This window comes from Mastomys coucha, unplaced genomic scaffold (assembly GCF_008632895.1).
Source record: "Mastomys coucha isolate ucsf_1 unplaced genomic scaffold, UCSF_Mcou_1 pScaffold18, whole genome shotgun sequence".
NCBI lineage: Eukaryota > Metazoa > Chordata > Mammalia > Rodentia > Muridae > Mastomys > Mastomys coucha.
In genome coordinates this window covers 10,612,553-10,624,298 of record NW_022196900.1, presented here as the reverse complement: position 1 = coordinate 10,624,298, position 11,746 = coordinate 10,612,553, and the positions used below count along the sequence as shown (strand labels likewise).

Sequence of the window (11,746 nt, the reverse complement as noted above, 5' to 3'; positions counted from 1 at the left end):
GAGCTCAGATTTTGCACAAGCAAAGGTTGACTGGCTCAGCTGGGACCACTGTTTGAGCAGCTCTGGATCTCTGAGCCTGACTAACCTTCAGTAGGAACATGCTGATGTACCAGTATGAATGGGAAAGGGATGCAGAGTGGCAGCAGAGGACAGGCAGATGGGGCACCAACAATGCACAGGTTGCTTTTAAAATAAAGCCCTGGGCCAGAAGGGCAATTTGGCTAATGAATGTATTGTACTCTACTTCTAATGGAACTAAGCACCTCCACCACAGTGTGTGCCTTCTATAAAGGAAAGAGAAGCAAAGCAAGGCCTCCTCCTTAGCGGGAGCCTTTGCTGTCCGCCTAGTTAATGCCTGTAACAGGGTCTGTGAGCTGACACTGTATTAAGGGAAATGTTCTGCACACCATAGGTGAGGCTGTTTTCAAATCAATGGCCACCTCTTTTTGTCTGAGGAATCCCAGAAGCAACCACAGAACATCACAAATGTCAAATACTGAAGTCTGCCCTGCTTCACCATATCCCATCCTTATACTTACTCATCTCTGATGAGTTATGGTAAATTCTAGTCTGATTATCCTCCGGGTTCCATTTAATGCCCTCAGAGATTGATGTAATTAGCCTAGCTTCCCCTCTGTTTTGGCATCACTTTCTAGTCATACAATCGCTTGGCACGAAGAAACATGAGCTTTCTAGGCTTCCTGTATGTTCCCAACTGTTGGCTAGATAATCATTGAAGGCCATCATTATAGTGTGGATTGCTTAAGACTCTTAACCAGAAGTAATGGTGGGAGGGCCTAGAGGTGGGCTCAGAATCCTAGTGCTAGGCCACACCCCAGTCCTAAAGTTACTCTCAGAGAAGCACTGCTCTGGAAGTTTGGCTACCTCTAGGCATGTGAGAAGGTAGGAAAGCCTGTTGCCTTTTCTCCTCTTACTTCAGCACCCAACTACTGACTGGTTTCCACATCCCCACCCTACACCAAGGTCCATTTGGAAGTAGACCTTGTTGGTCAGTGCTGCTTTGTCTTCTAGGTTCTCACTTCTCCCGTCATTGTAATGTCTACAATGAACGCACAATGGTGTCCTAAGGAGTGCTCAGATCATTACAATGGGCATCAGTGGCACAACTCCTCCCACTCTGAGATACACTGTCTGCACTCCACCAAGAGCCACACAGATTCCCACATAAAGATAGTGCTCTATGTTGTAATCAGAACACTTGAGCAAGGAGTTAAAGAAGCAGGGGGACTTTAAAACCAGACTTCAGCTTCACAGATTAAACATTTCAGTGAGGGGGAGAAGCCCTGAAAACAGAAGACAAAGTACTTTGCAGCGTCACACCGTTATCCTTCTCAACCCAGTGGGTCTCAGCTGCCTTTGGCAGGTTCCATCCCTTAGCCATCCCCACCCATCTGTAACCATGCCCTGGGAGCTCGGCTCCCAGGGCATCCCTGGTTACCTGTTCAGCTGGCAAGGCTGATGGATAGTGTACCTCAATTCACACGACAGCCATGCTCCTGTAGTACATGGACATCCAACTGTACCCGAGAGGCTAACAATTTAAGGGAACACAGAGGTGAATTCTTTTGTAAAGAATCCTTTTGTAATGCAAACCAATTATCCCTTAAGGTATCTGTTTTGTAAGTTTGGACTTTTGTATTTTTGTTTATCTTAAGCTTCTCTACTGAGGCATTCTGAGTAGTGGTGATCATATGGCAGAGTCTCCTGCCTACCCACAGAGTGCACGCTCTTTAAGAGAAACTACTTGGCCAAACTGGTCAGAATGCAGCAAGTAGCAGCAGGAAGAAAGCAGGCTTACTGCTATCAACACTGCTTAAAATGCTTTCATGTCCTGGGTAAAGAAAAAACATAATTGCTTGTGAAGCAGTTTCATGATAAATAGCAGAAAAAAACAAAACAAAACAAAAAAAGCAAAAAAACAAAATCAAAAACAAAAAAAAAAAACCCTTAATGGTAGTAACTGAACAGTGTTTTGCAATTTGTGAAACAGTGTGCTGTGTTTTGTACAAAGATTTCACGAAAGGGAGAGTCCTTCCAAACCTTGGTTCTGTTCCACCTCAGCTCCCTCACCTATCCTCAGGCTCACAGTGGAAAGCTCCAGGGGATGGGTTGTTAGAATGAGCTAAGGGATCCTGCTTTCCCTCCTGAGCTCCTATTTCATTGGATCAGGAAAACCTCCATTGCCAACCATGCTCCAGTACTGGGAAACATGGAATGTGGCAAACACTCCAAGCCCATTCTCCAAGGGGGCCTGGCACAGGAAGCACGTAAAGTGTGAGCTGGGTAAGCTGGTTTGTTTGGATAAAAAAGTAAGGGTTCCACAGAGTATTTGCCAGAGTGTTCCTCCAACAGATAAAAGCAAGTTAGAACAGGCCGGATAGCCAGAGGCAGCCATACAGACCTGAGAAGTTGGGGTATGCCTGGATTTTCTATTATTCACACGATTTGCACAAACCCTATATAGGAATGGCTGCTTCCCGTCCAGCCCCCTGAGATGTATGTGGAGCCACTCAGAACATAACTGTATCACTGAGGTAACTCCTCAGTGTTAGGTCCGTTACAGCCTTAGGGCAAAGTTGACCACCGCTTTGTGTGGATCGAGAAGACACTACTTTGGAATCTTTTGAAAAAGCAAGCCAGAAAATCCACTGAGTCTTCAGCAGAAATCGTTCTTTCTAGACATTAAAATCACTTCACCACCTGCACTGTTTTGTTATATATTTCTCCCCGGTCCTACTCCCCACTCCTGCCACCAAACACACCCGATCTAGGGATTCCTCACTCTCTTTCGTTTAGCTGCCAGTCATTTTATGAAAACGAAGTGCTTCTAAGTATTTCCTTAAGGTCTGTGAAGAGTATTTGCCCTGCGTCTTCATTTCAGTGTGTGTGCAACTGCTCCGCTCCAAGAACTGCACTGCTGTCTTGTGAGCATGATGTGAACAGGCTGTTTTGCTCCAGCCACTTTTCTTGTACAACTACGGGGATGGACTAGATGTCCTCAGGTCTTTTCCATCTTCGCTTTCTATAACTGTGGAATAAATGTTCAGACAGAAACTTCACTCTCCGTTTGCTGCTGGCATTCATTGGGGATTAGAATACTTCCTGGACCCCAGCCCCTTTCTCACAGGGACCCATGCATGTTTCTTTGTCTAATCAACAGCAGCATAAGATATGCTGAGAGAAGGCAGAGTCTGGGCATCAGGAAGCAGGAACATCTTTATATGAGAAAGACACTGTAGGGGAAAAAAAAAGCCCTCTTCATTGGATCTCCAAAAACTCTGCCTGAATTATACTCCTTTAGCAATTCAAGACCATCCTACTTTCCATTTACATATCAACAGCTAAACCACAACAGTGGAAAGGACAGGTATGGTCTTAGCCTGGGGGACCTTCTCTCAATTTGATCTTTCCAGGTTTTATAAACGTACTGTAATAGCCAACACTTATGGACATTTACTATAATATAATGAAGTCTCATTTAATCATGTGATTATATTACAACCATGTGATACTAAATATTTCAGATGTAGTCTACAATAGTCAAACACAAATAGTTTACAAGTAGAACGAACAAGTCAGAGAGATTACAGGTGGAAGAAACATAGCAGAGATTTTGTGACCTACCAAAGGTTACACAGCTAACAACAATAGTATTCTACTACTGTTATCTACTACTACACCACAGTAGTATGGGTGTGCACAGAGCACAACCATACAACAGTAACTGTCAATATTTTGCTCAATGACTGCCTCTTGCTCCTCCTCCAGTATTTCTAATCTGTCTTACTCTGACCCAAGCCTCAACTTGACCAACCAGCTCTACAGATCAGAGGGAAGCTGAAATCACTGCACTTGTACTGCTCACTCAGACTCGAGACTCACACTCCAGCACCCAAGCATCACAGCAAGCATCACAGGGATAACTGATGCTGCATTTGTTCTGCTTTCCAAGCCCTGCCACGCACTGGTGCAAACAGCTTCAAGTCACTCAGCAGCCCTACAATATGCAAGCAGTTTCTGACAACCTGAGCAATTTCAGCAGCTTGCAAACTTGCCTTCATGAGTCTTCTAGCCTGACATATTCTCTACACATTCTTTTGAAATATAACCAAGTCAAATCTCATAAAAATATGAGCTTGCTATAACCTAGTAAAACTGCCAACTTCCCCAAGACATTTTGCATCATTCATTTCAGAGGTCCAGGTATTGAGACAAGTTGCTGGAGAGATAGCAAGATAATAGGAGAATCTGATCTCAGGAACCCATAAGGCTCAATGTACTTGTGTGTGAGATATACAATTTAGCAATACAATGTGGTGTGTACTCTGATAAAGGAATGCACATAGAGGCCAGGGAGATGACTGAGTGAGTGAAGTGACAGCAGTGCATGCATGAGAACCTGAGTTCATATCTCCAGAATCCATGTAAAATCCAGGTGTAATAGCATGTATGTATAAACCCAGTGTTCCTACGGCAATATGAGAGGCAGAAAATCTCTGGAAGCTAATAGGTCATCTAGCCTTGAAACACAGGGAAAAAAAAAAGCCTGTCTCAAACAAGTTGGAAAGCAAGAACTGACACCCGAGTCCTCTAACCTACACATACATACACACATACATGTGCTCTTTATATACATATTTACCCATAAAAAGGTTTTCTTAATGTGCATTAAGTGCTACAGCAGCAAAGATGACATCCTGCTCTTCATGTGTGTACAGGTACAAATATGCTAGTAGTATGGAGACATAGTTGAAAGGTGACAAGCATCTTAAGAAAAACGTGCACAGGTCCAGGATGGGGAAACCACAGCAATTAGGGACCTGGAGGACTTCAAATACTTCAACATGACAAATGTTAAGTACAAGCTTTGTGGCGTAAGAAGAGAAAAGCAGAACCAACCAAGATCACCCTGATCCACTACATATATCCCTAAGTTGATAGGGCCCATACATGAAAGGATCATAAGTTTGTAAGTTTTCATTCTCATATTCCCCCCACCCTCTCTCTCTCTTCAATGACAATAAAAGAGAAGTCAAAGTCTGAGAGTCACATGCCAATTGAGTAGCTGGCTCACTTGAGTGGCCCACAGCCTGCTACCTCATCTCTAAAGGACAGTCTGGACTCCTTTTCAGTTCTCACAGCTGACCTTTTAAACCATTTCATTTCACTGATGTCAGTAACTTGAAATCCCCTAGGCACATCATTATTATATCTATCAATTCTATGGCTCTAATATTGTCTACATTGTTTTTCAAAGAAAGGCTAATCTATATTAAGAGAAGCTCCAATTGTTGCAGGCTGTCTCTATAGAAATGTTAACTTCAAACTTCCCAACAATTCTTTTAGTTACTACCATAAAATAAACTTTCAGTCATAAATATTTGAAATGTAAAGAGTTACTCTATAAAGAAAAGCATTTTGAAAGAGGAAAAAAAGGGCTGATTCACACAGAGGTATAGTAAGACAGACTTCTGAAGAGCTGGCAGAAGAAAGGAAGCCCAACTATACAGACATCTTTACTGCGTACTCCATGCCTCTGCTACGTGTTAGGAATTACAATGTTAAGGCACTGCCCCTTCCAAATCCAAATCTTAGGAATTGTGAGACAGGCTGTAAGATCTTAACAGCTAACGTCAGGAACAGACCAAAGTTCAGCAGAAATCCTTAAAACATAATGACAGTACCTAGTTGCCTTAGTTACTTTTCTATTGCTGTGATAAAACAATATAATCAGGACAACTTATGAAAAAAAGCATTTAATCTGGGACTCAGTTCGAGAGGGTTAGACTATTACTATCACATCGAGGAGCATGACAGCAGGCAAGAATAGCACTGGTACAGTAGCTGAGAGCTCACTTCTCAATGCGCAATCATGGTAGAAAGCTTACTGGAAACATCACGGGACTTTAAAACCTCAAAGCTCACCTCCTCCTCCTCCAATAAGGCCACACCTCTGAATCCTTCCAAAACAGTTCCAGTTCCACCAGCTGGGAACTCAAATATCCTAGCCTACGAGAGTCATTCTCTTTCAAATACTACACAAGTCAAAGTATTCCTTTAGATGCACTGAGACTTGAGTTTATCAATCAATTGGTTGTCCTCAGACAAAAGCAAGCAAACAAAAACACCCCCACAAAAAAAAAAAAAATCTTGAAGAACAAAATGTAAAGGCATTCTAACCAGCAAAATGTAACAGGCACAGAGACTGAATCTCTTCTTACAAGAATAAACACCACTATCCCAGTAAGTCAGAAGACAGTCACTTTATTGTCTTCACACTATCAAATCATGGATCGTTTCAATGGTGTGCACATTATTCTGTAAGTAGAGCACTCCCCTGTCCTTGGAGGAAAAGGATAGCTGGCAATCTGAACAGAGAGTAAGAAAAAACAAAGAACCCAAGCGATATCCATGAAGAATGTAATAGCTAGCATCAGACATAGCTCAATACCTTTGAAAGGGATCCCTGAGAGTAAACAGAGATAAACCTTATATAAGACATACACCTCAGACTGAGCATCCCAGATTTTGATTAATATTACTTAAGCATTTCTAAGAGAAAGCAGGGAGAAGGAAAGGGGGAGAAGGGAGGAGAGTGGGAGAGAAGAGCAAAGGAGATAAAGAACTTCTCTACAATATATAACACTTTCTACTTTAAATTGAGAAACTTTTCCATAAAGATATTACCTTGTAATTTTCCTATGGATGTAGAGCTGTTATTTCTAACTTTAGGAGAATGTCAAGTTTTGAAATTCCTCTCAGGAACTAAAGAGCTGTTAAGTCATGTATTTAAAACCAAAGTAAAATGTGACATGAAACTCCAGGTACATTCCTGAAATCCATTCACAACTCCCCATGTAGGCAAAGAAAATCCAGTGCGAAGGAAGGAAGGAAGGGAGGGAGGGAGGAGGGAGGAGGGAAGGAAAAATAAATCAATCACCATTTTTGAACATTTCCTGAAAATGAATTTGAGAACTCACCCTGTTACCTGGACCTCAATTTCTAACGTCCTCTTACCCCAGGTTTCCACAGAATGAATGCTCCCCTCTACATCACGCCACAGGCCAATGCTATCTGGTGCTAGGCAGCTGGTCTTTTTAGGCCAATTGAGATGAACTGCTAACGTCATAAACTACCTGCTGCCCAAGCAGTCTAGTTAGTCCCTTGTTATGCTCCAGCTTACCTTCTGAGTGCAAGTAGCAAGGGGAGTATGTCCTGGTCGTGAATGTAATGGTCATGTCTAGGAATAGGGACTAACGTCAGCACAGCTGTGTGTGTATCAACACATATGTGTATATTCTTGGCAGCAGGATCAACAGATCAATGGCCTCTCTTGATAACCAAGTGAGCCCAAACAACTAGATTTTATTCTTAAGCCCCTATCACGGAATGGTAGGATTCATCACAAAGCCTGCTGAAGACAGACAGGAAACATGCCCTTGACCATTATCAGGAGGGATTGATTCACTTGATACAAACCTTTTACAAGGCAGAGAAAACTTCTCCTGCGCTAGTTCCTAGAAAACTCAAAGTTCTCACCCAAAGCCACCAGGGGACAATCTCTTACCTCCATAGTAAGCTATAGAGGAGAACTAAGTAGTCTCTCCTCAGAATGGACTCAAAACAACTGGGAAGGGAGAAAACTTCTTTAATTCATATTTAAAAAAACTAAATACTGCCAATGAAGGCAGCCTCTTAATTTTAATTCTGTTTAAAGAATTAATTGGGCATGGTTGCACACATCCCCAGTCTTAGCTCCAGTAAGGCAGAGAAAGGGGAACTGTTGGTGATTCAAAGCCAGCCTGCATTAAATAGCAAAAGACCCTATCTTAAACATTCAGTTTTGGAATAATCATAACAAAGAAAACCACAAACACAAGAGCAACCTGAATCCTGCTTTAATTAAAGTATACAGAATATTAAAATCCTACAAAAACATTACTGAGAATCTTCTGGAAAACAGAGAACAAAGAATCCCCAGAGAAAGGAGGGTAACAGTAATTCCTAATTCACCACACCTCCCTGGATCTCATTCCCAGTCTACCTGGATCTCTTCACAATCCATTCCTGCTACTTCTTAAGTACTAATTCTGATTTCAGAAAAGGAAAAAAAACACCATAGGAACTATCATGTTTGAAATTATTCTGGCCTTAAGAAATTAAAAAAAAAAAACTATAAATATAAAACATAAATAACTTTAGTAAGAAGTCCAACTGACCCAAAAAGTCAGTTTCCTAGAAGTGGGAAATAGAATTATCCTGGATATAATTTCATTTAAGGCTTCAAACCTTCCAGGAGAGACTAAGACAATTATACCATTTTATAACCTAAGTTTAGAAAGGTTTATTACCCAAATCAAGAATTTTGGGCTCATAGATAGCTTATCTAAAAGTTCACTCCTCCATAATAGTATATGTTTACTCTACCCACATTCCCTTCCAAACTATCAACCCAACTTCTTCAGGAGGAATGGGCAAATCCGAGTTTATATAGGCTAGGCCCAAGAAGAAAATGCTGAAAAATCTGAAAGGACACAAAAAAAAAGCTGGTAGGGAAAACAAACACTAGTAGTTTCTAGTTCATTCTAAACCCCAAGACTTGCAGTCTTTTTCACTAATGTTCTCTAACTACTGGCGAAGAGAACCTGGACAAAGTCTGGGGAGCAAGGGAGATGGCCAGCTGTCTAGGAGAGAAGAGGCAGAGGCCTGGTAATTAATGAGTAAGTGCTTGCCTAGCCAGTCCTCTTTCTTGACTGCCATCAGCCAATGTAGATGCGATGGAAATCATTGGCGCCAAAAGCAGCATTACACTTGGGACACTTGCGCTGGCGGGTGTCATAGCGTGTCTTCACACACTCAAAGCAGAATACGTGAAAACACTTGGTAAGTACTGCATCCTTTTTACGCATGTTACAGCAAGGGCAGGTCAGCCGTGCCTAGAAATAGAAAAGAAAATCAGAGTCTGAGGAACTATAAATAAAGCTCATGATCCAAACAGTTATGATATATAAGCAAATAAACAAGACAACTGCAGTGCTTTAGAATGAGTACCATTTTCCCCTCAAAAAATAACCTACTCTCTGCTTGACTTCAGGTGAAGGTCAGTGTCTACACTCAGTTCTTCAAGTAGACCACTTCTGCCTTGTGGTAAAGGTCAGTGTCTACTGCCTCAATGCATTACTGGACTACTTCTGGCCCTGACAAACACAAAGACACCATTGAGTCGGGTTTTTTTTACCTTGTAGTCCTTTATCTCCTCCATCAGAATCTCATCACACTTGGGCACATTGTCTGGCTTCTTGGTGGTCTCCAGCTTTCTTCGGAGCCTAGAGATGTCTTCCTGTAGCAAGAGAATAGACATAGCTACACACATTTCCCAAACCTGTCATTTCCGACAGAAAGAATTTCTCCAACTTTACCTTTTATAATGTAAAACAAAGAACTTTCTGTCCTTTCATGTCCAATTCTCTTATTAGGAATGTAAGCACTTACAAATACCTGATTACAAAACACTTTTGTTTCAGAAGGGGCAACCCTAATCTTATCCCCAAATTAGAACTGCATCAATGAGAGCACTTTCAATCCAATGAAAATAACAACTTAGAAACTCAGAGAGCAGGCTGCTTTTATAGTGAGGGTAGACTTGGATTAAATAATTTACTGTCCTATGAAAAAGAACAGAAGCTATCATGAAAAATAGGTGGCATGAGAAAAATGAAAGCACATGAGATTTTTAACCTTCCCCTCGTTTTATTACTACTTACCAGTTTACCAGGTTACACATTTTGCCAGTATTTGTTTCATAACTAGGGAACATGACATGCAGCAGACAATGCCAGTCCCTTCCCACAAGGTCCTTCAGTATAGCAGTTCATGGTGTACCACACTCACCACAGCCCTCACAAAGCACTGAGAAGGTAAATATAACCAAAGACAGCTGCTCTTGCCTGTGCTCGTTTGAAGTTGAACAAGTCTTTTTCTTTGGTGACACTGTTCTCCACAATTTCATCCTGAAAATCATGGAGCTTCTTCTGAGCCAGTTCCAGCTGTGCTTTGAGATCATCTGCAAGCTGGGCTGCCTCCATTGCCTATGTAGAATGCAGAAACATTACCTTACTATTCCTTCCTCTAGGGAGGGAATGATAACCTAAGACCAGGTATTAGGTGAACTAAAACACAGCAGGCAGGTTCTGGGGCCTGCCCAAGCATGTTGTTCCAGAGAGCAGCATACCTTGCGTTTATTCATCTCCAAGGCTTGGGTCCTAAGGCCCAGCTCCTTCTCCCCTGTGCCAATGTTACTCTGAAGCAGGTGCTCCTTCTCTTCCAGTTTTCTTACTACCTGTAACTGGGCATCGACCTGTGTAGGACAAAAGTCAAATTTTAATGTAAGGAAGTAGGAAAATAAAATCAGTTTGTTCCACTTACCTATACATCCTCAAAAAATTACAACATGTCAGAAACATCAAGCTATTGCTGACTTTTTCATGAACATTTTAAAAAATATCTAAGATTATGATTACTGAAGGCTTCAATTTTTCACATAAAATAATTCATGGCTATTCAAAGTTAAGGAACCTACCAAAAAGACCTGTTTCCAAACTGCCAAGAATAGAAACTTATTCTTAGATATTCATCTTCTGCAGCTATATTAATCCTCAAAACAATGCCTCTCCAAAACCAGAAATTAAACACTTGCCTCAAACCAAGCTTAACTTCATTTTTTTTTTCAGAACTGCTAGAGGTTCTAAAGTAGACTTCTTAAAATTAATCCACAAAATAGAATCAAACAATATTAAGAGGTAAAAAGTAAAATCACACATCTGCTCTAGCCTCTCACTCACAAACTCTCATCCTAATATGCAGAGGTAACCAGGTCAAAGAAAACCCATGTCTTTGAGGTAAGCGTGTAGGCATGTGAAATGTATTTACCCAGACTCTAGCATATACTTAGTTTGCAGCATTTCTATCACACAAAGAAAAGAAGCCACAATGATTAAGTATTGTGCATGCCTTCATGCAGAAAGCTCCCCACTTCAACAGAAAGGAGAACTCTACTCCTCCAATTACCTGAGTCTTCAGTGTCAAAACCTGGTCAGCTAACTCTTCCTTCTCCTCTTTAAGCAACTTATGGATCTGATTAGACTTGATTCGTTCTGACATGAGCTTGAAGTTTGCATCATCCTTCTCCCGCAACTGCTGCATCAAACGGATGTTCTGCTCCTGCATGTCCTCAAAGGCCTGTCCTGTGACGTCCATCTCAGACAGGAGAGCTTCTTCCTCCTAACATGAGGATCAATTAGCAAATCTACTAATGCCAAAGGAGGAGCAGAGGAAACTAGGCCTTGCTTCTAATAGCCTGCATTGGTTTCATATGTCTATAATCAGAGTATAAAAATTTCATTTTCTAATCAGTATATGCATCAGTCCCAGTCAGCAGGGACTCACTAAACACTGAAACAACAGCTCTTCCACTCAAAGTAAACTCTGCTGCCCAAATACACAGACAGAATAAAGTAAGAGAGGATGGCAGACAAGGACTTCAATGTAATAACAAAGGATAAAGGTTATGACAATGAAAAGCAGTAGGACTAAAGTCAACCTGCACTGACAGTGACTTGCAGGTCTGAAAGTGTTAATAGAGGAGGAGTGCCTACCTGCTTGGCCATGGCCAGCTTCTTCTGCAGGTATTCAATCTGCTCCTCCACTGCCCGGATCTTCCTCAGGG

The 11,746-nt window shown here is 41.6% G+C and overlaps 1 protein-coding gene across 1 annotated transcript in view; it reads right to left on the bottom strand.

Moving 5' to 3' along the window:
- Positions 1–7,903: 7,903 nt before the first annotated feature.
- Rnf20 (ring finger protein 20) overlaps positions 7,904–11,746 on the bottom strand; it is a 23,617-nt gene continuing 19,774 nt past the window's right edge. The window contains exons 15-20 of the mRNA XM_031377388.1: positions 11,727–11,746; positions 11,089–11,301; positions 10,253–10,378; positions 9,969–10,109; positions 9,260–9,361; positions 7,904–8,957 (exon numbers count right to left, since the gene is read on the bottom strand). The exon at positions 11,727–11,746 is cut by the window's right edge and continues 157 nt beyond it. Coding sequence (XP_031233248.1) covers positions 8,781–8,957; positions 9,260–9,361; positions 9,969–10,109; positions 10,253–10,378; positions 11,089–11,301; positions 11,727–11,746 — 779 coding nt within the window. The 3' untranslated portion in view covers positions 7,904–8,780. The remainder of the gene's footprint in view (positions 8,958–9,259; positions 9,362–9,968; positions 10,110–10,252; positions 10,379–11,088; positions 11,302–11,726) is intronic.